Source organism: Stegostoma tigrinum, chromosome 33, assembly GCF_030684315.1.
Source record: "Stegostoma tigrinum isolate sSteTig4 chromosome 33, sSteTig4.hap1, whole genome shotgun sequence".
In the NCBI taxonomy this organism is placed as follows: Eukaryota; Metazoa; Chordata; class Chondrichthyes; order Orectolobiformes; family Stegostomatidae; genus Stegostoma; species Stegostoma tigrinum.
In genome coordinates this window covers 34,765,964-34,791,303 of record NC_081386.1, presented here as the reverse complement: position 1 = coordinate 34,791,303, position 25,340 = coordinate 34,765,964, and the positions used below count along the sequence as shown (strand labels likewise).

The 25,340-nt window shown below is 50.7% G+C and overlaps 3 protein-coding genes and 5 non-coding genes across 10 annotated transcripts in view; 2 read left to right on the top strand and 6 right to left on the bottom strand.

Annotated features, from left to right (window-relative positions):
• The window catches only part of map2k1 (mitogen-activated protein kinase kinase 1), a 55,243-nt gene extending 51,817 nt beyond the window's left edge, over nt 1-3,426 (top strand). Inside the window, exon 11 of the mRNA XM_048562717.2 lies at nt 485-3,426. Coding sequence (XP_048418674.1) covers nt 485-598 — 114 coding nt within the window. The 3' untranslated portion in view covers nt 599-3,426. The remainder of the gene's footprint in view (nt 1-484) is intronic.
• Nucleotides 3,427-5,275: 1,849 nt separating this feature from the next.
• On the bottom strand, nt 5,276-14,801 carry rpl4 (ribosomal protein L4). Its single transcript, XM_048563031.1, has 10 exons — nt 14,706-14,801; nt 12,640-12,811; nt 10,889-10,995; nt 10,485-10,623; nt 8,700-8,824; nt 8,390-8,519; nt 7,650-7,806; nt 6,893-6,976; nt 6,303-6,423; nt 5,276-5,397 (listed from the first exon to the last, which is right to left on the bottom strand). Exons 1-10 carry the CDS (start codon nt 14,706-14,708, stop codon nt 5,356-5,358), a joined length of 1,080 nt encoding a protein of 359 aa, XP_048418988.1. The 5' UTR covers nt 14,709-14,801; the 3' UTR covers nt 5,276-5,355.
• LOC125467403 (small nucleolar RNA SNORD18) lies at nt 6,748-6,818 on the bottom strand. The gene has a single exon (XR_007250630.1). It is a non-coding gene; the product is annotated as a small nucleolar RNA SNORD18 (small nucleolar RNA).
• On the bottom strand, nt 7,321-7,392 carry LOC125467404 (small nucleolar RNA SNORD18). Its single transcript, XR_007250631.1, has one exon. It is a non-coding gene; the product is annotated as a small nucleolar RNA SNORD18 (small nucleolar RNA).
• LOC125467402 (small nucleolar RNA SNORD18) lies at nt 8,120-8,191 on the bottom strand. Its single transcript, XR_007250629.1, has one exon. It is a non-coding gene; the product is annotated as a small nucleolar RNA SNORD18 (small nucleolar RNA).
• LOC125467406 (small nucleolar RNA SNORD16) lies at nt 9,797-9,896 on the bottom strand. Its single transcript, XR_007250633.1, has one exon. It is a non-coding gene; the product is annotated as a small nucleolar RNA SNORD16 (small nucleolar RNA).
• LOC125467405 (small nucleolar RNA SNORD16) lies at nt 10,681-10,780 on the bottom strand. Its single transcript, XR_007250632.1, has one exon. It is a non-coding gene; the product is annotated as a small nucleolar RNA SNORD16 (small nucleolar RNA).
• Nucleotides 14,802-15,153: 352 nt separating the features above from the next.
• Nucleotides 15,154-25,340, top strand: part of zwilch (zwilch kinetochore protein) — a 55,085-nt gene continuing 44,898 nt past the window's right edge. For all 3 annotated transcript variants that reach the window (XM_048563029.2, XM_048563027.2, XM_048563028.2), the window contains exon 1: nt 15,154-15,291. In XM_048563029.2, the coding sequence (XP_048418986.2) occupies nt 15,239-15,291 (53 nt within the window). In that variant the 5' untranslated portion in view covers nt 15,154-15,238. The remainder of the gene's footprint in view (nt 15,292-25,340) is intronic.

The window sequence follows — 25,340 nt, the reverse complement described above, 5'->3', positions numbered from 1 at the left end:
TGGAGGATGACTAATGTTGTGCCATTATTTAAGACTGACTTCAGAGTGAAGTCTGGGAACTACAGGCCATTGAGACTAACGTCACTGGATAAGTTTAAGTTGTTGAAGGGAATTCTGAAACAGGATTACATGCATTTGGAAAGGCAAGCACTGTTTAGGGATAGTCAGCATAGCTTTGCGCATGGGAAACTATGTCTCACAAATAAGATTGAGCTTTTTGATGAGGTAATGCTCCTCTTGTCTATGGGGATGTTAACAAGGTCTTTGCAAAGGTTGCAGAGGGTGGTGTGTATAAAAAATGAGCTGGCAGAGCAAATGATAGGCTGGTACAATTACATGGATAGGAAAGGTTTAGAGGGATATGGGCCCAATGTAACGAGTTTGGTTTAGGAAATGTGGTTGGCACAGGAGAGTTGGGCCCAAGGGCCTGCTCTCATGCTCATGAATCTATGATGCTAATGATCAACATCTTATTTTGTGGCAGGCTCATGCTTTCATCAAACGATCAGAGGGAGAAGAGGTGGATTTTGCAGGTTGGCTGTGCACAACTATTGGCCTGAAGCAGCCGAGTACACCAACACATACTCCTACAGTGTAGATGCTCAAGCTGCTAAATGTGTCCTCTTTGTGCAGCAAACTGATGGATGTTTCTGCTAACATTACCTCATCACTATCCCTCTGTCCCATAAATAATTCTAAAGATATTTTAAAAATGTACTTTCACTTAAGGGAAAGATGTCTGTTTTAAAAAAAAGCCAAATTTAACTGCCCTTCAATTGTTAGAATTTGTCAATAGGAATTCATAAAGTTTTGAGTGGGGCTAAGTTTAAGAACTAAAGGGAATGGGGCATCTCATTCTTCGATCAGCAGAAAACCATTCTACTACCCAATTTAGTGGATGATTGTGGAGACATCCCACTATGCTCAGGGTTAAAACTCATCCTTTAAGAGGAAGGTACATATGCTATCCTCCCTTAACTGGCAATGATCCAATAGGTATATAAGAAATACCTATTTCTTTTGTATACAACTCACTGCAAGTGAGAAACTAGAACTGAGTAAAATTACATTTTCCCCTGATTTCTATTACATCCTTAATACTAGCCATTCATTTGTTCACTACTATCCCCTCAATAGTCAGGAGGAGCTGGGCTTTTATTTCCACCAAAGATTCACCCTGTACAGTCAGATTGGGAAATCGTTATTAAATTGCTAGCAGAAACTCTTTGGGTTTTGCTGGAGTTCTTGGTGGGAGTGGCAAGACAAAAAACTTGCTGAGCCAGAGGGGAAGATATTGAATATAGCATGCAGTGAATCTTCCTTGCACTGAATCAAAGGGAACATAAGATAATAAAAATTAAAATCTAATGTATAACTTAGTACATTGCATATGGTTTGAATCAGATCAGCTTGCATTAAGCCCAATTATTACAGGGGGACCCTTTCCAAGATTCAAGCCCAAATACCATCAGAATAAAATGAAATAGCACCAAAAGGTTTAAGAATTTTGAACAAATTACACTCACAACCACTTAACTCTTCCCTCTTTAGTTTGAAAGTCTCTGTTCAGAGTACTTACTCCCATCTGTGGATAGGATCAATTCCACTGGTCACATGAATGTGGGTGTCTGGAGCAAGGCCAGCATTTATCACTGATCCAGAACAGACTAAATATCTATCACTTGTGGGCCAGATAGGGTAAGGATGGCAAATTTCCTTCCCTAAATGACATTAGGTTCACAGTGGGTTTTTACAAGTTGTTCTTTCAAAGGCACCATTACTAATACTAGATTTAAATTTGAATTTAATACCACCAGCTGCAGTGGAGTTTAAACTTGTGCCCTAGAGCGTTAGCCTGCACCTCTGAATTCCTGGTGACATGATCACTATGCTGTCTACTGGATGACTGGTGATCACCACTCACTAAAGCCATAAGTCAATCTTACGTTTTTTTTCCTAAAACTATCCTTTTGAGACATGGCACTTCTGGGGCAGATGGAAGTTGAACACAGACTTCTGGCTTCATACTAAACTGTATTACTAGTCTGTTGACATTATATACACAAGGTCTGTTAGAAGAGGTGATAGTAAAGTAGTAAAGACCAGATCATTAGAAAAAAATTGTGGTTCCTAGAAATATTCTTTAGGCAGTGTTTGTAAAGTTAATATTTCAGGGTTGTCAGACTAAAAAGAATGAGTACATAGACAGTTAAAGTCTAGTGTCAGAGACAGATAAGTTTTTAAAAAACAATAATGGTGATGATAATGCAGTGCAGAAGCGTGTTGGTCATAAGACAAGAAATGAGGTGCAAATGGCAACATAGTCTCAAAAAATTAAGTAAATCTTTAGACCTGAAATTGTTGTGGGCAATAAAAGTAAACAAGTGTTGTTCCTCAGACTTCATAAAGCAAACATTGACTTACTGGTGGAAGGTTGCAAAAAAAAAGTTAATGGATACTTGGACGTGCTTACAAATTACAGCAGTCAGTTGAAGCATGGAGTAGTAATCTGTTAATCTCACTGCACAGATTGATTAGTTAGCAGAGTTCTGTTCTTTCCCTGATAGGATTGTGCCAAAACAGAAGTACCTTGTTTCAATCCCAATTACAACACTGGTGAAAATGCATTTAGTTGCTGGTATATAAATAACCATACAAATAGTAAATGTTTGAACTTGGAATCATTTTTAAGAGTGGATTATAAAATGGAGGAGTACAGTTGTGTGCAATTTAGCATCCTGTACTATCCAATTTCAGTCCTGAGCATCAACTCAGTGTTCACATCTAATTTCAAGGATCTTTGATGCATTTAGCTCTGAGGTACATATGGGGGGGAAAATAGTACTTTTAAAAATGACTATTAAATGATACCACAACGTGCATTTTTTTCTTCATTTAATGAAATTTACAACTGAGCAGCCTGTGTTCTGCTCACATTTGAATATCAGTCTTTGAAATCAGCTACAGCAATCTTAATGTTAGGCACCAGTGAACAGCTGGAATAGTAACTGCATTGGATTTAATTAGATTCACTGTTCACCAAAAGGAATTACCAAAATAGTAGGAATAGAACTCTTATCACTCAAAGTACGCAAGTATCCTTTCAATTCTCAGAAGCAAATCATAAATGTGAAACTCTTGCCCTGCCTGATCAGTTAGGGAATTGCAACTTCATTGACATTTTTGTCAGCCAGTTTAAACAAAGTGGTATTTAGTCAGTAGCAGAATGGATTTACACAAGAACCAGTCACTAGATAAATCATTAATGCAGCCTGGCTATTTGTATGTGCCAAAATAAGCCAATTATGTGATTCCCACACATTTCTTCTTAGTGACTAGTTAGCTCACTTCCTAAATTGTCAAGGGGCAGCAATAAAATAAAGCAGAAGCTAGAATTGTTATATCCTGGAAAAGGTTGGGGGGGGGGGGGGGAGAAAGAGTGGTGGGGGAAGAAAGGGAATCCCTGAATATTTAACTGGACACACCCTATTTCAGTACACTTCAAAAATTTTTGACTAACAGATCCCTTTTTCAAATGGGTGTATTATACCACCCTAAATCAAAACGTGTTGCCATGTAAAAAGATAGTACTTAGAGGGGAAAAAAAGGTCTGTGTTCATAGTTTCACCAGTCTGTTTTAGGGTTAACATTTACCAAACTACATTCTGCTCACAACAGCACACCTTCTGCTTTTAATGTTTTGCAGCTGTCTCAAAATATGGACTCTGAAGGGCTCCATAGACCACATTTTCCCCCCATGGCACAGCTCCCACCCCGACAACTCCACCTGTTCATAGATACTACACACCTTTAAGAGATGGGAAATGAACCCAGATCTCCTGGCTCAGAGGCAGGGACATTACCACAAAATCTGTATTACAAGCTAGAAAGCTGTATAATTAGAGTGCCTCCACTTACTATTCAACATGAAACTGTTAGATGGCCAGCCAGCTGACAGCTTATTCCAAGATTCTTGTTTTGTAGAAATTCTGAAAACCAAACTGGAAAACTACTAGGGACAAGAGACATGCAGTACACTAAAATCAGACAATCTTTAAGTACAAATGATGTAAGAAAATATTGTTGACTGCTAGAATTGTGTATAATGTGAGAAAGTGTGTAATTCAGAACTCCCTTCAAACTGTGTTCCTGCTAAAGTCATCATTAATTGGATGTTGCAATAAATGATCATAATGTGACCTTAAAGTTTCCTGTTTGTCTATATTTTGCTACTTTGCAAATCAATTAGAAGAACATCGCATTTTGAGTCTGACAAATAGAAAAGTCATCTTTATGGGTCATTAAACAAACAGGACAAATGCACCAACAGTCTCCAGAATCCTTTACAAAGGTAGAATACAGTGATGAGTAGTACTGTAACAGCAAGCTTGGCAGTACCATACAAGTGATTTAGAAATGGACATTGAATGGAACAGAACGTGAACAGAAATTTAAGCTGAAACAACTTTTCAAAATCCTGTCCTTGACAGGATAATACCAACAGATTCAAAAATCAGAGAACATAGAAAAGTACAGCACAGTACAGGTCCTTCAGCCCATGATGTTGTGCTGTGGAATAATCCTAATCCAAAACTAAAATAACCTAACCTACATTCCCCTCAATTCACTGCTGTCCATGTACATGTCCAGCGGTCACTTAAATGTCACTAATGACTCTGCTTCCACGACTACCACTGACAAAGTATTCCATGTGCTCACCACTCTCTGGGTGAAGAACCTCCCTCTGACGTCTCCTCTTTCCTCCTAACACCTTAAAACTATGACCCCTCGTGGCAGTCAATCCTGCCCTGGGGAAAAGTCTCTGGCTACTGACTCCATCCATGTCTCTCGTTACCTTGTAAGAGGTATGAATCACTGAAGAGTTTGGAAAAGTTCAACAATGTCATCCCTCAAATTAGAGTGTGCACTGCCTGAAAGGGTGGAAAGAAATTAGTTTGACACACCTACCAACCAGAACAAATGGGAGTGGCCAAATGGCTTCCACCCGTGCAATACTATTGCATGATCATATCTGCCAAGTGACAAGATGCCAAATAGCAGAACCACTTAAAAAAAAACTAGTAACCAGCTCATAGTCACTTCCCCACATCTTTTCAAAAGTCTGGCAATACTTCTGATGTCATTCAACCAGTAATGGGAAAACAAACAGTACAAAATATCAGTAATCCAGTTCAACATCTGTATTGCCTGATCTGTGTTAAGTACAAATGTGATGAAACCACCTAGCTGGACAACAGGAAAGACTGCATAAATGTACGTATTTTAAATAGATTTTATTTAAACCGAATCCACACAGCAATGTGTGTGCATGCCTTTAATACAGGAGCTTTAGGTTTATGCTGCTGCCTTTTGCTTCTTTTCCAGATTGGCTTTGCGCTGAAAAGGAAGCGGGGGGGGGGGGAAAACAAAATCAAAATTAGTCTGACAATTAATCCCCAATTCACATCTTAAAACTGCAGCTGCAGAGCTGCAATAGTTAAAATGTTTGTGATTTGGCAGTGAACTGCTTACAAAGGATCCCTGCACCACTTGAAATTACTAATATAAAACGTCCACCAGTCAGGTTAAAGCAAACATTAAAATAAAATCTAAAATATTCTTAGATCTAACTGGTTCAGCACAAGCTAGAAGATTAGAAAAAAAACAAACAACTGGTACCAGTTTCGGGGGGGGGGGGGGGGGGGGGGGCTCAAATATTCAAACCTGAATAAGAAACATTTTTTCCAGACTTTTGTACCATTGTCACCACTCTGTATAGTATCCTAAACTCAGAACAGAAATGTTTGCAGAGATAATGGGAACTGCAGATGCTGGAGAATCCGTAAATATAAAGTGTGGAGCTGGATGAACACAGCAGGCCAAGCAGCATCTCAGGAGCACAAAAGCTGACGTTTCCGGCCTAGACCCTTAAGGCCCGAAACGTCAGCTTTTGTGCTCCTGAGATGCTGCCTGGCCTGCTGTGTTCATCCAGCTCCACACTTTGTTATCACAGAAATGTTTGCATACTTTCTGGCAAGAACTTCTCATTGGTAAGAAATGTAATCAAATCATTTAGGCTATACTCAGAGCTACAGTGGAAACTAATAATGCCCAACATTTTCTGAGTGCAATTACTGCCAATTCATCATTGGCCTGTTTGAATTCTTTAGAGGACAAACCTCAAAACAGCTATTCTGTTAAATCTCAGTACAAAGTCTAGACCAGGTAATTAAAAGTGTTTCATGCAATTAAAAAAATCACCGATCCCAGAAAGCAGCTACTTTATGTACTTGGCCACTCACATTCCTTTCCTGCAGGAGAATTGCACGACGCCGCGCAGTCTTGGCATATGGATTCAGTTTCATCATGATCCTCAAGTTCTTCAATGGGTTCTTCTTAAGGACTCTGCGCTCAATCTTTTTGCTGTGTAAGAGATGAAAAATCTCAGCTCAGACATCATTGACAGTAAAGCGACAAGTTCAGGAAAAGGAGTTCAATGCTTACAAAATGAAACAAAGCAGAGGGACGTGCACATTGGAAAGTTTAAACAGAACATGACCAAAGCTGCTCTCAAAAAAAAGCATAAATCAGTAAACTGCAATCAGAGGGAGGAGTGACACTCCACTATGTATGGATGACAGGCCATGCCAGGCTAGTTCAAAGTTTCTATTAATAATCCTTACACAGTTTAGCATGCCTGGAATACTCTCTCCTCACATCCCAACCTCAGCCCTAGGTTACAACTCAGACATCAGAACTTCCACTAATATCATAAAGTATCAAAAACACGGACCATGAAGTGGAATTTCATCATTGTCTCAAATTGCAGGAGAGTTAATAACCTAACTCCAACAAACTTGTATTCATTCCCAACCGAAACATTTCAACTTACTTTGGAGGACGAAGAGCCTTCTGGATTTCTGGACTCTTCATGATACGACTCAGATCTGTGTTTGTCATCTTGTGAATAGGAAGGCTGGATTTGATTACAAAAACCAGTAGTTATAGCAAGAACTAAAAATTAAATTAAATTTAAACCACTAGAAGAATTGATGCAGGGGAGAAAAGATCATGTGAATAGAAGCCATGGAAGATTCTGAAGAATCTGAAGTCACACCGAATTAAAAATTACAGCAACTGTTTCCTCCTCCACAGATGCTACCAGATCAGAGGTTCTCCAGCATTGTTTCATTTCAGATTTCCAACATCTTGCTTTTATACATTTAGTGCCTTATTAGGTATCCAGGTTGTCCCAAAGTAATTCTCAACTTAAAGTAGTGCTGGACAATCTGTATTAATGTTAACTTCCTGCTTTTGTCACACATCAGAACTTCCAACAATATCATTCACAGTCAAAAACACGGACCATGAAGTGGAATCTCATCATTGTCACAAGATTACAAAATGTCTCCCAATTATTCTCAAGGGGATTAAAGAAAAGCCGGTGATTTCAACAGGGTAGAAGTGCAACAAGTGACCTCCAACCTTCTGGGTTACCTAAAGTGCATATCAGACATGACAGGACCACTCTATACTTGTAACTGCCATTTTGGTAAAGTTGCAGTACCCACATAATGGAGGAAATTGAAAAGGCAATTCATAAAAACTAATTTAAAAGAGGGGCTTCTCATCATATCGCAAAGCCTTACTTGTATCCAATCTTCAATTTGGAGGGTTTGCGCCAAGTTCCATACAGATCATCCAGCTTGCGGAAGGCACTCTCTGTCCAGATGCAGAATCGCCCCACATGGCCACCAGGAGCAAGTCTTAGGACATTTAACTTGTTGACATTGAGAAGAGTTATGCCTACAGCAGACAATTTAAAGCAGCATTAGATTCTTCAATGAAAATGGTCTACATTCACTCATGTCATTTCACAACATTGCAATAGACCATTATAATACCGATAGCAATGGATTTGTTTTGTAAGCACAAACTCACCCATGCCACACGGACAGGGCCTGTATACAAAACAGCTTTCTCCGAGAATGAGCAGAGCCACAGAAGAGAATTTTTTTTTTTACAAAATGAAAAATGTAACTTCTTACACAGCCTTAGGTAACAAAAGGCTTACAAAAATGGTTCCAGCCACAGTATGCAATACCTCTCTACTGCCACTGAAGTCAGAACTTCCACTCATATCACAAGTTCTCAAAAACACGGACCATGAAGTGGAATGTCATCATTCTCCCAGACTGAAGAGTAACTGCTCTCAGTATTTAAAAGCTAACTAGTTACTGAATCGTACTCTTGACCTTCCTCCAACGCTGTAATTAAAGTCAATTCACAGCAAGCAAGCAAATTATTTGTATTAACAAAAATCTAAAACAAAAGGTACACTCCTGCTCATTAGTAGACAACAAACTGCAAACTCTCCAGACAGGATTACCTGGGATGTTTCTGAAAGCTCTTACAACACCGTTGTCCTCATTGTAGATAATGCATGGACCCTTGCGCCGGATACGACGGCGGTTCCTCATTTTACCTTTGCCAGCACGCATACGTTGAGAAGCATAAACCTATATAGGAGGAAAAAGTTTCCTTTGATTAATTCCAAATACCAATAACATGCTTTTCTGAAAAATCGACTTAGATCAGATCTTCAAAATAGTCAGTCAGTCATCAGAAACAAGGACCAGAAGTGAAATCTCTTCCTCTCTCGCAGTGTATCACTGTCATGGAGATGAAAAATTGCTTGCCTTTTTGATATCATTCCAAGCCTTCAGCTTTTTAAGCATCAAAACAGCCTCCTTTGTCTTTTTGTAGCTCTCAATCTTATCTTCAACCACAAGTGGGAGCTCTGGGATTTCCTCAATGCGATGACCTGCAGTAAGTTGTATATCTGGTCAGATTTCTCTCGTCAATTGCAGACATGACTCCAAAAGCAGACGAAGATCAAAATCAGAACTGGTCAAAGCAGAATATTTCCCACCTAACCCCTATTCATAAACAATATTGCCATTCATGTCTCATGTTAACATAGAACACGGAACAGTGCAGCATAGTAGAGGCCCTTTGGCTCACAATGTTGCGCCAAACTTTTACCCTAATCCTACAATCTAACTTCCAACCCACCTTATAGTATCATTCATATGCCTATCTAATAGCCGCTTAAATGCCCCAAATGAGGCTGACTCCACTACCCCCTCCAGTAACACATTCCACATCCCGACCACTGAGTAAAAGACCCTGACATCTGCCCTATATCTACCTCCACTCACTTTAAAACTATGCCCCCACGTAATAGCTACCTCCACCCTATGAAAGAGTCGCTGGCTGTCCACTCTACCTATACCTCCAATCACACTGGTCACTTCTATCAAGTCATTTCACCTCCTTTGTCATTCTAAACAGAAAAGCCCTAGTGCTCTCAACCTTTCCTCGTACGACCCTCCCTCCATTCCAGGCAACATCCTGGTAAATCTCCTCTGCACCTTTCCCAATGCTTCCACATCTTTCCTGTAAAGAGGCAACCAGAACTGGACACAATAGTCCAGATGTGGCCAAACCAGTTAAGAAACAATAAAATGAACCATGATCAGATTAAGATTATAGAAATTATGGAAAAGATTCTCAGATCGTGGAATTTCTTACCAGAAACAGTGACGAACAGAAAAAGAACATAATATTTTAAAGGAAAAGCCAAGAAGCAGCATCATAACAATGAGACAAATTGACTGCCTTTAAAACTCCATGATACAGGGTGCAACAAAGATCCGCTAGTCCTAAGTGGCCTTGTTGAGAAAGGCTTAAATGCCCACGCAAATTTGAAAATATCCATTAACACATCAGGAGCTGCTCAGGTACAAATGATCATCATATATCTGCACCAGTGTAATAACAGAAGGCAACTGTTACTGTGCGCAGTGTTAGACGCAAATTACAGCATCATTGCAAGCTCTTGTGTTTCAAAGCACCAATCCATAAAACTGTAGCATGTTTTAAAATACACCCCAAGGAGCAGGCTGGCTGTAAAATCCACATAATTTAAGACCCACAATACTGTCCCATTAGCAACATATAGTAAGCTCTGCCAATCCCATTAATATCTTCTGCTGTCATGCCACTTAAATTCACATGCATGCACGTTACTCCAAGTAATTATTCTGAAACCAGGACAAATTTGAGCAGTTCAAGTAGCCCACTAGCTGTGTTTTTAATTCTAGAACGACTCACTTTGATGGCAAGCATTGAAGAAAAACTCCAACTTTCACTTTATTCAGAAGTTGCCTGGATACAAATCCATTGCACAATTATCTAGTTACTGTATAACACCAACTCCAAAGTCTTTTCTATTTTGTTTACCTTGTCACTGCACTCTAGATAACATACTATAGCCAACACTATACAATGATGGAAGCCATTGGGAGGGGGGGGGGGAACCTCCCTGGTCTCTTGCATTTCAAGAACCAAAATTCACTGGCGCACTAACCACTAAGGTTGAACTAAATATATTGCTTTCATTAAATGTGTTTCAATCTTACCTTTGGACAAGACCAGAGCAGGGAGGGCTGATGCAGCCAGAGAAGAACAGATGGCATATCGCTTCTGGGTCACATTCACTCGGCGATGCCAACGGCGCCAAGTCTTTGTAGGAGCAAACATACGCCCACCACGACACATCTGTAATGTGGGTTAAGGTGCATAACTATTTCAAAAATAAAACCTGAACATCCACATTGCTCAGACTTCATTGTTCGTCATTCTCCTGCACCAGTGTAATGACAGAAGGCAACTGCCACTGTGCACAGTGTAAGACGCAAATTACACCATCACAGCAATAAAACCATACATGATGAGTGCCTGCTTAAAAGGTGAGAACATAAAAGAGGATTGTGGGAACACAATACACTTGGCAACGTTTGATTTTGCACATTGAACAGGATACATTTCCAAAAGCACCTTGGCCAGAACGATGAGTGCCACCACCCCGGACACGGGGAATACGAGCCACAGCCCTGCCAGTACCCCACGACTCAGCACTGGTTTGGTGACCTGAAAAACAAACATTTATGTAAAATGCAAACAATTGAGCAAATTTCCAAACCAAATCATTGACTAACCTATAGAGGCTACAAGTGAATTTCCAATTAGTACCCAGAAGTACTGGACTTTCAGTATTCAGCAAATTGAAAATCGAAACGAATCCTACACAAAGACTGTGCAAACCCAAAAACAGGTATTCACATCACTGCACAATGCCCTTGTTAATGTGCCACCTCGCACCATCTCAGCCTATTTTATCCTGTTATTTCTCATGTTCATCTAGTTTCCTCTAAAATTCACTCATCCAAAAGAAGCCACTTTCATATACAACCATACTCCAGGAAAACAAGTTTCTACAGAATTCCTTTGAGCCTTTTCAGAATTTCATGTTTATAAGTCCCTACTTTTGGCAGCATCACCGTTCTGCAAAATGGGAGCATCATCCATCTCTAGCCTACCACAGATTTTCATAATCTTAAATATGGCACCTGTCTTCTCCTTTCACAAGAATATAGGAACAGGAATAGGCCATTTTGTCCTTCAAGTTTGCTCCAATAATGAGTTCATATTTGTACCTGAACTCCATAAATCTACCAGTGGCTAATATCCCTCCATTTGTGGCTACAGAAGTTCATCAATCTCAGATTTCTAACTAATAATTGATGTTGTATCAGTAGCTATTCAAAATTTCCACAACACTACATGGAAGTGCTTCCTAATGTCACTCCTGAAAAGTCTGGTTCTAACTTTTACATTATACTCTCTGGTCCTAAACTTCCCAAAACTGCACAAGTATATAATATCTATCCAAATAGATTCCTTAAGCATATTGAAACTTCTTTCAAATCATCTTTTAAAGAGGTATTTATTCCTCTCTCCATAGATCTGGGTTTCCAGCATGTCTTTTTCAAAAAAAAAGTCTCAAAGTACTATTGGGGGATGGGTCTGGGTGAGATGTTCTGAGGATCATTGTGGACTTGTTAGGCCAAAGGGCCTGATTCCACTCTGTAGGGATTTTATGATATGATAATTCCACTGTTCAAAATGTTAACTGCATTGTCAAAAAAAAATCTGCCCAAACCTGGTTTTGTATTTTTGGAATGCTGCCAGTATAGGAATGAAGGCAAATCTGACACCAAACTGAATGTAGAAAGTAGTTTCCAAATGCAATAGCATTACTGTACTTTCAATCCTGTTTTAGAAGTAACAAACTCAATACCCCAAATTCAATTTAGTTAAAGCCATAAAACAGAAAAAACTAGGAACTTGCACAACAGGGTACATCAGTGGACAGTTAACTTTTCAGAGACACTTTTAATCTGAACTTTCTTTAATTACCACCATCACAAACGTTATCTAACCGCAATGTTCTGACATATTTGGTTTTTAATTTCAGATTTTCAGCACCCACTACAGCAAAACATTAAGCTCTGGATGAGCAGAAGAGTACTGGTTAACAGAGACAGCCACAGAGCCATTCCACAATGTCTTACCCAGCTACTCATCCAAAGTAGAAATGCCAGTCAACACAAACAGTACTTAACGTCACTTTGTGTTTTACAGAGGCAAACTTTTTGAACTCACATGGACTAACCAAAGGGAAAAGATCACAGTGTCATATCAGGCATCGTTCACAAAACCAATATATCTTACCTGCATCTGCACTCACAGCATACGGCTGTCTATTGTTTTTGCGTAGATTTGTGTGAACAAAATTCACAATATCTGGCCGGATTGGAGCCTTGAAAACAGCAGGCATAACAACATTTTTGCCTGATATTTCTCCCTTGTCACTGTACACTGTTATTAATGGTCGAGCACAAGCCTGAAAGATAATTTTTAAAGTTAGCTATTGAGGTACATTATAGGAGGAGTCTGGTGCTCTGGCAGCACAGCTGCTAGCTCTGCTGTCTCTCAGCACCAGGGTCACTGATTTGATAACACTCTCAGGTGACTGTCTGGAGTAGTTTACACATTTTCCTTATGTCTGCATGGGGTCCTTCCCAGTTCAGAAGTGTGTGGATTCGGTAGATTGATCATGCTACACTGCTCCAGTGTCCAGGGATGTAAAAACTGGGTAGATTAGCCAAGGGAAATGTAGGGTTACAGGGATTTTGGGGTGAGATGCTCGTCAGTGGGTCGGTGTAGACTCAATGGGCCGAATGGCTTGTTCCACACTGAGGGGTTTCTAGGATTCTATTCATTAGAACATCTCATTCCGGGCACTTCAGTTTTGACTTTCAAGCAGCACCACAGGTGCTTTTCTTAGGATAAGTGACTCACTAGATGCTGCTCAATTGAAACATTTGAGTATCTAATAAACTACATTCACTCCTTTGTCAGTACTCAAAAATCACCATTATTAATGGGATATTAAGAACTGCTGATGCTGGAGTCAGAGACAACAATGTGGAGCTGGAGGAGCACAACAGGCAAGGCAGCATCACGTGAGCAGGAAAATCCTTCTCCAAAGCTCCTATTTCTAGATAAGGGTCCCAGCCAGAAACGTCAATGTTCCTGCTCCTCTGATGCTGCCCTGGCCTGCTGTGCTCCTCCAGCTCCACACTATGTTATACCATGCTCATTAAATGAGCTTTTAAAACACAAACACACCAACTCAAATATCAGACGAAACAGAAAGGTCATTCTCTCCCATAAGCGATCAGATTACGAAAACCTCAAAGTTCAAACTAAAAGCACTGAAAATTTACTTTGTCTTACTAAGGCTCATGGGTAATGACCTATGACAACCAAGAAGAGAAATCAACCAACATGAAAAGTTAATTAATTAATGTTTTTAAATCAAAAAAAATTGAGCAGAAATACTCAAGAGGAAAATAGACTGGTTTCAGCAAAGCTTCACCTGGGTGATCAGAAAAGTTTAGTGAGTTTTACAGCACAGAACAAGGCCCTTTGGCCCATCCTGTCAGCGCTGGTCCATAAAAACGTTACAAAACCAAACATCCATCTAATTATAAACTGGAATTTCCTCAAAAAAATGCAGCAACTCTGGAATGAAAACAGTGAACGTTCAAGTCCAGTTCTGAAGAGTCGTCACTGGAATCAAAGCGTTTCTATTTTCTCTCCATGCACTTAACTTCTCCAGCGATTTCTTTTCCAGAGTCTACAATAAGAGATAACAAGGTGTACAGCTGGATGAACACAGCAGGCCAAGCAGCATCAGAGGGGCAAGAAAGCTGACATTTCAGGCCTAGACCCTTCACATCAGCTTTTGTGCTCCTCTGATGTTGTTTGGCCTGCTGTGTTCATCCAGCTCTACCCCTTGTTAGCTCATTCTCCAGTATCTGCAGCTCCTACTATCTCTATTCCGGTGTCGGCAAATCTTTTATCATTTAACTATTCAGACCTACTTTAACATGAAGAAAAACGGGAGTATGAAACGATGGCTCAAATAAACACATTTCTTTTGGAAGACTTCCCGAAAAGAATCCATCCACTCAGTTTTAACCAAGGGAAGGGTAAGAACCACATTGTGATCCATCTGTGGGTTACAGGAGACAACGTGTCTCCCCCTCCCCCACACCACGAGAAAATGGCCGCCCCGGGACTTATTTTCGCTCCCTCACGGAGAACGCATTTATTTATCTATTATAAAACGTAGTATTTGTGAAGGCAGCGCCATGTGCCGCTGTAACCGGTCCGGCTGAAATGTGGGTTATTCACGGTCTCACAGCCACTGCCTTTGGCTTTTTCCTCACCATCTCCGCCACTGCTCGCCCTCCCGACGGCGACGCCCGGAAAAGGAAGAACCCATCACCGCCGCGCCCTTAAATATGGGGCGCCGCAAACTTTCTTTCGGAAAATCACCGCTGGCAGCACGGACCACCACAGCCGGCACATTCCGGCTCGGATCTCGCAGAACCATGTAACACATAACTAGACGAAAGACCCTCTTTGCACCGAAAAAACGCCCGATGTTTGTGGGCACTATTTGATTTCTCCGGGCCGGGACTATTTTATCGCGCGGTGATGTGTCGTAGAATGCGCGTGGCGACACAATATAATCGGTTATTTTTCAGAAAGTATTTTTCACACAAAAGTAGTTTATTGGAAACAGAAATATTAAATAATTATGAATAATAATGAAATCAAAACGCTGAAACGTGCAAATGACGGAAGTGACGCAACGTCCCCGCAGAGAAGCGCGCGCTGGGCGGTTAACGTTTGAATTGTTTTTGAAGAAGTTTTTTTTCGTGTCATTGAATAAAGCTAACATTAATCACCGTTTACGATGGACTCGGTCGCGGTCCAGTCTGTCCGAGGTTTTCATACCATCCTGCTCCAGTGAGTGTTCATTGAGCCCGAGTTACGGGGTGAAGGGTGTGATGGAGCTTGGGGGGGGTGTGATGGAGCTTGGGGGGGGGGTGTGATGGAGCTTGGGGGGGGGGTGTGATGGAGCTTGGGGGGGGGGGTGTGATGGAGCTGGGGGGGGGGTGTGATGGAGCTGGGGGGGGGGTGTGATGGAGCTTGGGGGGGGCTGAAGGGTGTGATGGAGCTTGGGGGGGGGGGGCTGAAGGGTGTGATGGAGCTTGGGGGGGGGGGGCTGAAGGGTGTGATGGAGCTTGGGGGGGGGGGGCTGAAGGGTGTGATGGAGCTTGGGGGGGGGTCTGAAGGGTGTGATGGAGCTTGGGGGGGGGGGCTGAAGGGTATGATGGAGCTTGGGGGGGGGGCTGAAGGGTATGATGGAGGATGGGGGGGGGCTGAAGGGTGTGATGGAGGTTGGGGGGGGGGCTGAAGGGTGTGATGGAGCTTGGGGGGGGGGGCTGAAGGGTGTGATGGAGGTTGGGGGGGGGGGCTGAAGGGTGTGATGGAGGTTGGGGGGGGGGCTGAAGGGTGTGATGGAGGTTGGGGGGGGGCTGAAGGGTGTGATGGAGCTTGGGGGGGCTGAAGGGTGTGATGGAGCTTGGGGGGGGGGAGCTGAAGGGTGTGATGGAGCTTGGGGGGGGGCGCTGAAGGGTGTGATGGAGCTTGGGGTGGCTGAAGGGTGTGATGGAGCTTGGGGCGGGGGGGGGCTGAAGGGTATGATGGAGGTTGGGGGGGGGCTGAAGGGTGTGATGGAGCTTGGGGGGGCTGAAGGGTGTGATGGAGCTTGGGGGGGCTGAAGGGTGTGATGGAGCTTGGGGGGGGGGAGCTGAAGGGTGTGATGGAGCTTGGGGGGGGGCGCTGAAGGGTGTGATGGAGCTTGGGGTGGCTGAAGGGTGTGATGGAGCTTGGGGCGGGGGGGGGCTGAAGGGTATGATGGAGGTTGGGGGGGGGCTGAAGGGTGTGATGGAGCTTGGGGTGGCTGAAGGGTGTGATGGAGCTTGGGGCGGGGGGGGCTGAAGGGTATGATGGAGGTTGGGGGGGGGGCTGAAGGGTGTGATGGAGCTTGGGGGGGGGGCTGAAGGGTGTGATGGAGCTTGGGGGGGGGGCTGAAGGGTGTGATGGAGCATGGGGGGGGGGCTGAAGGGTGTGATGGAGCATGGGGGGGGGGCTGAAGGGTGTGATGGAGCTTGGGGGGGGGGCTGAAGGGTGTGATGGAGCTTGGGGGGGGGGAGCTGAAGGGTGTGATGGAGCTTGGGGGGGGGCGCTGAAGGGTGTGATGGAGCTTGGGGTGGCTGAAGGGTGTGATGGAGCTTGGGGCGGGGGGGGCTGAAGGGTGTGATGGAGCATGGGGGGGGGGCTGAAGGGTGTGATGGAGCATGGGGGGGGGGCTGAAGGGTGTGATGGAGCTTGGGGGGGGGGCTGAAGGGTGTGATGGAGCTTGGGGGGGGGGAGCTGAAGGGTGTGATGGAGCTTGGGGGGGGGCGCTGAAGGGTGTGATGGAGCTTGGGGTGGCTGAAGGGTGTGATGGAGCTTGGGGCGGGGGGGGCTGAAGGGTATGATGGAGGTTGGGGGGGGGCTGAAGGGTGTGATGGAGCTTGGGGGGGGGTGCTGAAGGGTGTGATGGAGCTTGGGGGGGGGGGCTGAAGGGTGTGATGGAGCTTGGGGGGGGCTGAAGGGTGTGATGGAGCTTGGGGGGGGTCTGAAGGGTGTGATGGAGCTTGGGGGGGGGGGCTGAAGGGTGTGATGGAGCTTGGGGGGGCTCTGAAGGGTGTGATGGAGCTTGGGGGGGGGGGCTGAAGGGTGTGATGGAGCTTGGGGGGGGGGGCTGAAGGGTGTGATGGAGCTTGGGGGGGGGGGCGCTGAAGGGTGTGATGGAGCTTGGGGGGGGGGGCTGAAGGGTGTGATGGAGCTTGGGGGGGGGGGGCTGAAGGGTATGATGGAGCTTGGGGGGGGGGGCTGAAGGGTGTGATGGAGGTTGGGGGGGGCTGAAGGGTGTGATGGAGCTTGGGGGGGGGCTGAAGGGTGTGATGGAGGTTGGGGGGGGGGCTGAAGGGTGTGATGGAGCTTGGGGGGGGGTGCTGAAGGGTGTGATGGAGCTTGGGGGGGGGGGCTGAAGGGTGTGATGGAGCTTGGGGGGGGCTGAAGGGTGTGATGGAGCTTGGGGGGGGTCTGAAGGGTGTGATGGAGCTTGGGGGGGGGGGGCTGAAGGGTGTGATGGAGCTTGGGGGGGGTCTGAAGGGTGTGATGGAGCTTGGGGGGGGGGCTGAAGGGTGTGATGGAGCTGGGGGGGGGGGGCTGAAGGGTGTGATGGAGCTTGGGGGGGGGGGCGCTGAAGGGTGTGATGGAGCTTGGGGGGGGGGGGCTGAAGGGTGTGATGGAGCTTGGGGGGGGGGGGCTGAAGGGTATGATGGAGCTTGGGGGGGGGGGCTGAAGGGTGTGATGGAGGTTGGGGGGGGGCTGAAGGGTGTGATGGAGCTTGGGGGGGGGCTGAAGGGTGTGATGGAGGTTGGGGGGGGGGCTGAAGGGTGTGATGGAGGTTGGGGGGGGGGGCTGAAGGGTGTGATGGAGGTTGGGGGGGGGGCTGAAGGGTGTGATGGAGGTTGGGGGGGGGGGCTGAAGGGTGTGATGGAGGTTGGGGGGGGGGGCTGAAGGGTGTGATGGAGGTTGGGGGGGGGCGCTGAAGGGTATGATGGAGGTTGGGGGGGGGGGCTGAAGGGTGTGATGGAGCTTGGGGGGGCTGAAGGGTGTGATGGAGCTTGGGGGGGGGCTGAAGGGTGTGATGGAGCTTGGGGGGGCTGAAGGGTGTGATGGAGCTTGGGGGGGGGGGCTGAAGGGTGTGATGGAGCTTGGGGGGGGGGGCTGAAGGGTGTGATGGAGCTTGGGGTGGCTGAAGGGTGTGATGGAGCTTGGGGGGGGGGGGGCTGAAGGGTATGATGGAGGTTGGGGGGGGTGCTGAAGGGTGTGATGGAGCTTGGGGGGGGGTGCTGAAGGGTGTGATGGAGCTTGGGGGGGGGGGCTGAAGGGTGTGATGGAGCTTGGGGGGGGGGCTGAAGGGTGTGATGGAGCTTGGGGGGGGGGGCTGAAGGGTGTGATGGAGCTTGGGGGGGCTGAAGGGTGTGATGGAGCTTGGGGGCCTGAAGGGTGTGATGGAGCTTGGGGGGGGGAGCTGAAGGGTGTGATGGAGCTTGGGGGGGGAGCTGAAGGGTGTGATGGAGCTTGGGGTGGCTGAAGGGTGTGATGGAGCTTGGGGGGGGGGGCTGAAGGGTATGATGGAGGTTGGGGGGGGGCTGAAGGGTGTGATGGAGCTTGGGGGGGCTGAAGGGTGTGATGGAGCTTGGGGGGGGGAGCTGAAGGGTGTGATGGAGCTTGGGGGGGGGGGCTGAAGGGTGTGATGGAGCTTGGGGTGGCTGAAGGGTGTGATGGAGCTTGGGGGGGGGGGCTGAAGGGTATGATGGAGGTTGGGGGGGGTGCTGAAGGGTGTGATGGAGCTTGGGGGGGGGGGGCTGAAGGGTGTGATGGAGCTTGGGGGGGCTGAAGGGTGTGATGGAGCTTGGGGGGGGGTGCTGAAGGGTGTGATGGAGCTTGGGGGGGCTGAAGGGTGTGATGGAGCTTGGGGGGGGGGGGCTGAAGGGTGTGATGGAGCTTGGGGGGGGGGCTGAAGGGTGTGATGGAGCTTGGGGTGGCTGAAGGGTGTGATGGAGCTTGGGGGGGGGGGGCTGAAGGGTATGATGGAGGTTGGGGGGGGTGCTGAAGGGTGTGATGGAGCTTGGGGGGGGGTGCTGAAGGGTGTGATGGAGCTTGGGGGGGGGGGCTGAAGGGTGTGATGGAGCTTGGGGGGGGGCTGAAGGGTGTGATGGAGCTTGGGGGGGGGGGCTGAAGGGTGTGATGGAGCTTGGGGGGGCTGAAGGGTGTGATGGAGCTTGGGGGCCTGAAGGGTGTGATGGAGCTTGGGGGGGGGAGCTGAAGGGTGTGATGGAGCTTGGGGTGGCTGAAGGGTGTGATGGAGCTTGGGGGGGGGGGGGCTGAAGGGTATGATGGAGGTTGGGGGGGGGGCTGAAGGGTGTGATGGAGCTTGGGGGGGCTGAAGGGTGTGATGGAGCTTGGGGGGGGGGAGCTGAAGGGTGTGATGGAGCTTGGGGGGGGGGGCTGAAGGGTGTGATGGAGCTTGGGGTGGCTGAAGGGTGTGATGGAGCTTGGGGGGGGGGGCTGAAGGGTATGATGGAGGTTGGGGGGGGGTGCTGAAGGGTGTGATGGAGCTTGGGGGGGCTGAAGGGTGTGATGGAGCTTGGGGGGGGGGGCTGAAGGGTGTGATGGAGCTTGGGGGGGGGGGCTGAAGGGTGTGATGGAGCTTGGGGGGGCTGAAGGGTGTGATGGAGCTTGGGGGGGGGGCTGAAGGGTGTGATGGAGCTTGGGGTGGCTGAAGGGTGTGATGGAGCTTGGGGGGGGGGGCTGAAGGGTATGATGGAGGTTGGGGGGGGGTGCTGAAGGGTGTGATGGAGCTTGGGGGGGCTGAAGGGTGTGATGGAGCTTGGGGGGGGGGGCTGAAGGGTGTGATGGAGCTTGGGGGGGGGGGCTGAAGGGTGTGATGGAGCTTGGGGGGGCTGAAGGGTGTGATGGAGCTTGGGGGGGGGGCTGAAGGGTGTGATGGAGCTTGGGGGGGGGGGGCTGAAGGGTGTGATGGAGCTTGGGGGGGCTGAAGGGTGTGATGGAGCTTGGGGGGGGGGGAGCTGAAGGGTGTGATGGAGCTTGGGGGGGGGGCGCTGAAGGGTGTGATGGAGCTTGGGGTGGCTGAAGGGTGTGATGGAGCTTGGGGCGGGGGGGGGGCTGAAGGGTATGATGGAGGTTGGGGGGGGGCTGAAGGGTGTGATGGAGCTTGGGGTGGCTGAAGGGTGTGATGGAGCTTGGGGCGGGGGGGGGCTGAAGGGTATGATGGAGCTTGGGGGGGGGGGGGCTGAAGGGTGTGATGGGGGGGGCTGAAGGGTGTGATGGGGGGGGTGCTGAAGGGTGTGATGGTGCTTGGGGGGGGGGGCTGAAGGGTGTGATGGAGCTTGGGGGGGGGGGAGCTGAAGGGTGTGATGGGGGGGGCTGAAGGGTGTGATGGGGGGGGTGCTGAAGGGTGTGATGGTGCTTGGGGGGGGGGGCTGAAGGGTGTGATGGAGCTTGGGGGGGGGAGCTGAAGGGTGTGATGGAGCTTGGGGGGGCTGAAGGGTGTGATGGAGCTTGGGGGGGGGCTGAAGGGTGTGATGGAGCTTGGGGGGGGGGTGCTGAAGGGTGTGATGGAGCTTGGGGGGGGGCTGAAGGGTGTGATGGAGCTTGGGGGGGCTGAAGGGTGTGATGGAGCTTGGGGGGGGGGGCTGAAGGGTGTGATGGGGGGGGCTGAAGGGTGTGATGGGGGGGGCTGAAGGGTGTGATGGAGCGGGGGGGGGCTGAAGGGTGTGATGGAGCTTGGGGGGGGGGCTGAAGGGTGTGATGGAGCTGGGGGGGGGCTGAAGGGTGTGATGGAGCTTGGGGGGGTGGCTGAAGGGTGTGATGGAGCTTGGGGGGGCTGAAGGGTGTGATGGAGCTTGGGGGGGGGGTGCTGAAGGGTGTGATGGAGCTGGGGGGGGGGGCTGAAGGGTGTGATGGGGGGGGCTGAAGGGTGTGATGGAGCGGTTGGGGGGGCTGAAGGGTGTGATGGAGCTTGGGGGGGGGGCTGAAGGGTGTGATGGAGCTTGGGGGGGCTGAAGGGTGTGATGGAGCTTGTGGGGGGGGCTGAAGGGTGTGATGGAGCTTGGGGGTGGGGCTGAAGGGTGTTATGGAGCTTGGGGGGGGTGGCTGAAGGGTGTGATGGAGCTTGGGGGGGTGCTGAAGGGTGTGATGGAGCTTGGGGGGGGGGGCTGTAGGGTGTGATGGAGCTGGGGGTGCTGAAGGGTGTGATGGAGCTTGGGGGGGCTGAAGGGTGTGATGGAGCTTGTGGGGGGGGGGCTGAAGGGTGTGATGCGGGGGGGGCTGAAGGTTGTGATGGCGGGGGGGGCTGAAGGGTGTGATGCGGGGGGGGGCTGAAGGGTGTGATGCGGGGGGGGGCTGAAGGGTGTGATGGGGGGGGCTGAAGGGTGTGATTGGGGGGGGGCTGAAGGGTGTGATTGGGGGGGGGGCTGAAGGGTGTGATGGAGCTTGTGGGGGGGGCTGAAGGGTGTTATGGAGCTTGGGGGGGGTGGCTGAAGGGTGTGGTGGAGCTTGGGGGGGGGGGCTGAAGGGTGTGATGGAGCTTGGGGGGGGGCTGAAGGGTGTGATGGAGCTTGGGGGGGGGGGCTGAAGGGTGTGATGGAGCTTGGGGGGGCTGGAGGGTGTGATGGAGCTTGGTGGGGGGGGCTGAAGGGTGTGATGGAGCTTCGGGGGGGGGCTGCAGGGTGTGATGGAGCTTGGGGGGGCTGAAGGGTGTGATGGAGCTGGGGGGGCTGAAGGGTGTGATGGAGCTGGGGGGGCTGAAGGGTGTGATGGAGCTGGGGGGGCTGAAGGGTGTTATGGAGCTTGGGGGGGGGGGGGCTGAAGGGTGTGATGGAGCTGGGGGGGGCTGAAGGGTGTGATGGAGCTTGTGGGGGGTGGCTGAAGGGTGTGATGGAGCTGGGGGGGGCTGAAGGGTGTGATGGAGCTTGGGGGGGCTGAAGGGTGTGATGGAGCTTGTGGGGGGAGGGGCTGAAGGGTGTGATGGGGGGGTGCTGAAGGGTGTGATGGGGGGGTGCTGAAGGGTGTGATGGGGGGGGCTGAAGGGTGTGATGGAGCGGGGGGGGGCTGAAGGGTGTGATGGAGCTTGGTGGGGGGGGCTGAAGGGTGTGATGGAGCTTGGGGGGGGGCTGAAGGGTGTGATGGAGCTTGGGGGGGTGGCTGAAGGGTGTGATGGAGCTTGGGGGGGGGCTGAAGGGTGTGATGGAGCTTTGGGGGGGGGCTGTAGGGTGTGATGGAGCTGGGGGGGCTGAAGGGTGTGATGGAGCTTGTGGGGGGTGGCTGAAGGGTGTGATGGAGCTGGGGGGGGGCTGAAGGGTGTGATGGAGCTTGGGGGGGCTGAAGGGTGTGATGGAGCTTGTGGGGGGAGGGGCTGAAGGGTGTGATGGGGGGGGCTGAAGGGTGTGATGGGGGGGTGCTGAAGGGTGTGATGGGGGGGGCTGAAGGGTGTGATGGAGCGGGGGGGGGCTGAAGGGTGTGATGGAGCTTGGGGGGGGGCTGAAGGGTGTGACGGAGCTTGGGGGGGGGGCTGAAGGGTGTGACGGAGCTTGGGGGGGGTGCTGAAGGGTGTGATGGAGCTTGTTGGGGGGGGGCTGAAGGGTGTGATGGAGCTTGGGGGGGGGGGGCTGAAGGGTGTTATGGAGCTTGGGGGGGGTGGCTGAAGGGTGTGATGGAGCTTGGGGGGGGGCTGAAGGGTGTGATGGAGCTTCGGGGGGGCGGTGCTGTAGGGTGTGATGGAGCTGGGGGGGCTGAAGGGTGTGATGGAGCTTGGGGGGGCTGAAGGGTGTGATGGAGCTTGGGGGGGGGGCGCTGAAGGGTGTGATGGAGCTTGTGGGGGGGGGGCTGAAGGGTGTGATGGAGCTTGGGGGGGGGCTGAAGGGTGTTATGGAGCTTGGGGGGGGTGGCTGAAGGGTGTGATGGAGCTTGGGGGGGGGCTGAAGGGTGTGATGGAGCTTGGGGGGGGGCTGTAGGGTGTGATGGAGCTTGTGGGGGGGGCAGAAGGGTGTGATGGAGCTTGGGGGGGGGGCTGTTGGGTGTGATGGAGCTGGGGGGGGCTGAAGGGTGTGATGGAGCTGGGGGGGGCTGAAGTGTGTGATGGAGCTTGGGGGGGCTGAAGGGTGTGATGGAGCTTGTGGGGGGGGGGGCTGAAGGGTGTGATGGAGCTTACGGGGTGGGCTGAAGGGTGTGATGGAGCTTGGGGGGGCTGAAGGGTGTGATGGAGCTTGGGGGGGGGGGGCGCTGAAGGGTGTGATGGAGCTTGCGGGGGGGTGCTGAAGGGTGTGATGGAGCTGGGGGGGGCTGAAGGGTGTGATGGAGCTTGTGGGGGGGGGGTGCTGAAGGGTGTGATGGAGCTTGTGGGGGGGGCTGAAGGGTGTTATGGAGCTTGTGGGGGGGGGCTGAAGGGTGTGATGGAGCTGGGGGGAGCTGAAGGGTGTGATGGAGCTTGGGGGGGGTGGCTGAAGGGTGTGATGGAGCTTGGGGGGGGGGGCTGAAGGGTGTGATGGAGCTTGCGGGGGGGGGGGCTGTAGGGTGTGATGGAGCTGGGGGGGGCTGAAGGGTGTGATGGAGCTTGGGGGGGCTGAAGGGTGTGATGGAGCTTGTGGGGGGGGGGCTGAAGGGTGTGATGGAGCTTGGAGGGGGGGCTGAAGGGTGTGATGGAGCTTGGGGGGGTGGGCTGAAGGGTGTGATGGAGCTTGGGGGGGCTGAAGGGTGTGATGGAGCTTGGGGGGCGGGGGGGCTGAAGGGTGTGATGGAGCTTGCGGGGGGGGCTGTAGGGTGTGATGGAGCTGGGGGGGGCTGAAGGGTGTGATGGAGCTTGGGGGGGCTGAAGGGTGTGATGGAGCTTGTGGTGGGGGGGCTGAAGGGTGTGATGGAGCTTGGGGGGGGGCTGAAGGGTGTGATGGAGCTTGGGGGGGTGGGCTGAAGGGTGAGATGGAGCTTGGGGGGGCTGAAGGGTGTGATGGAGCTTGGGGGGCGGGGGGGCTGAAGGGTGTGATGGAGCTTGGGGGGGCTGAAGGGTGTGATGGAGCTTGGGGGGGGGTGCTGAAGGGTGTGATGGAGCTTGGGGTGCTGAAGGGTGTGATGGAGCTTGGGGGGGGTGCTGAAGGGTGTGATGGAGCTTGGGGGGGGGGCTGAAGGGTGTGATGGATCTTGGGGGGTGCACTGAAGGGTGTGATGGAGCTTGGGGGCGCTGAAGGGTGTGATGGAGCTTGGTGGGGGGCGCTGAAGGGTGTGATGGAGCTTGGAGGGGGGGGGCTGAAGGGTGTGATGGAGCTTGGCGGGGCTGAAGGGTGTGATGGAGCTTGGGGGGGCTGACGGGTGTGATGGAGCTTGGGGGGGGGCTGAAGGGTGTGATGGAGCTTGTGGGGGCGGGCTGAAGGGTGTGATGGAGCTTGGGGGGGGGGCTGAAGGGTGTGATGGAGCTTGGGGGGGCGGGGGCTGAAGGGTGTGATGGAGCTTGGGGGGGGGGGTGGCTGAAGGGTGTGATGGAGCTTGGGGGGGGGCGCTGAAGGGTGTGATGGAGCTTGGGGGGGCCGAAGGGTGTGATGGAGCTTGGGGGGGGTGGCTGAAGGGTGTGATGGAGCTTGGGGGGGGTGGCTGAAGGGTGTGATGGAGCTTGGGTGGGGGGCTGAAGGGTGTGATGGAGCTTGTGGGTGGGAGGCTGAAGGGTGTGATGGAGCTTGTGGGGGGGGGGTGAAGGGTGTGATGGAGCTTGGGGGGGCTGAAGGGTGTGATGGAGCTTGGGGGGGCTGAAGGGTGTGATGGAGCTTGGGGGGGGCGCTGAAGGGTGTGATGGAGCTTGGGGGGGGGGGGCTGAAGGGTGTGATGGAGCTTGGGGGGGGGGGGCTGAAGGGTGTGATGGAGCTTGGGGGGGCTGAAGGGTGTGATGGAGCTTGGGGGGGGGGGGCGGCTGAAGGGTGTGATGGAGCTTGTGGGGGGGGCGGCTGAAGGGTGTGATGGAGCTTGGCGGGGGGGGGCTGAAGGGTGTGATGGAGCTTGGGGGGGGAGCTGAAGGGTGTGATGGAGCTTGGGGGGGCTGAAGGGTGTGATGGAGCTTGGGGGGGGGGGCTGAAGGGTGTGATGGAGCTTGGGGGGGCTGAAGGGTGTGATGGAGCTTGGGGGGGGTGGGGCTGAAGGGTGTGATGGAGCTTGGGGGGGCTGAAGGGTGTGATGGAGCTTGGTGGGGGGGCTGAAGGGTGTGATGGAGCTTGGGGGGGCTGAAGGGTGTGATGGAGCTTGGGGGGGGATGCTGAAGGGTGTGATGGATCTTGGGGGGGGGCTGAAGGGTGTGATGGAGCTTGGGGGGGGGGGGCGGCTGAAGGGTG

Bases quoted from the DNA above. Each gene is read 5' to 3' on its own strand.
- rpl4 (XM_048563031.1), bottom strand. The intron at 8,520-8,699 runs GCAAGCAATTTT...CCTCCTATATAG, and splicing joins CTTGGAATGATATCAAAAAG to GTTTATGCTTCTCAACGTAT. The intron at 6,977-7,649 runs GTAAGGCTTTGC...AATCAAATCCAG, and splicing joins AAATTGAAGATTGGATACAA to CCTTCCTATTCACAAGATGA.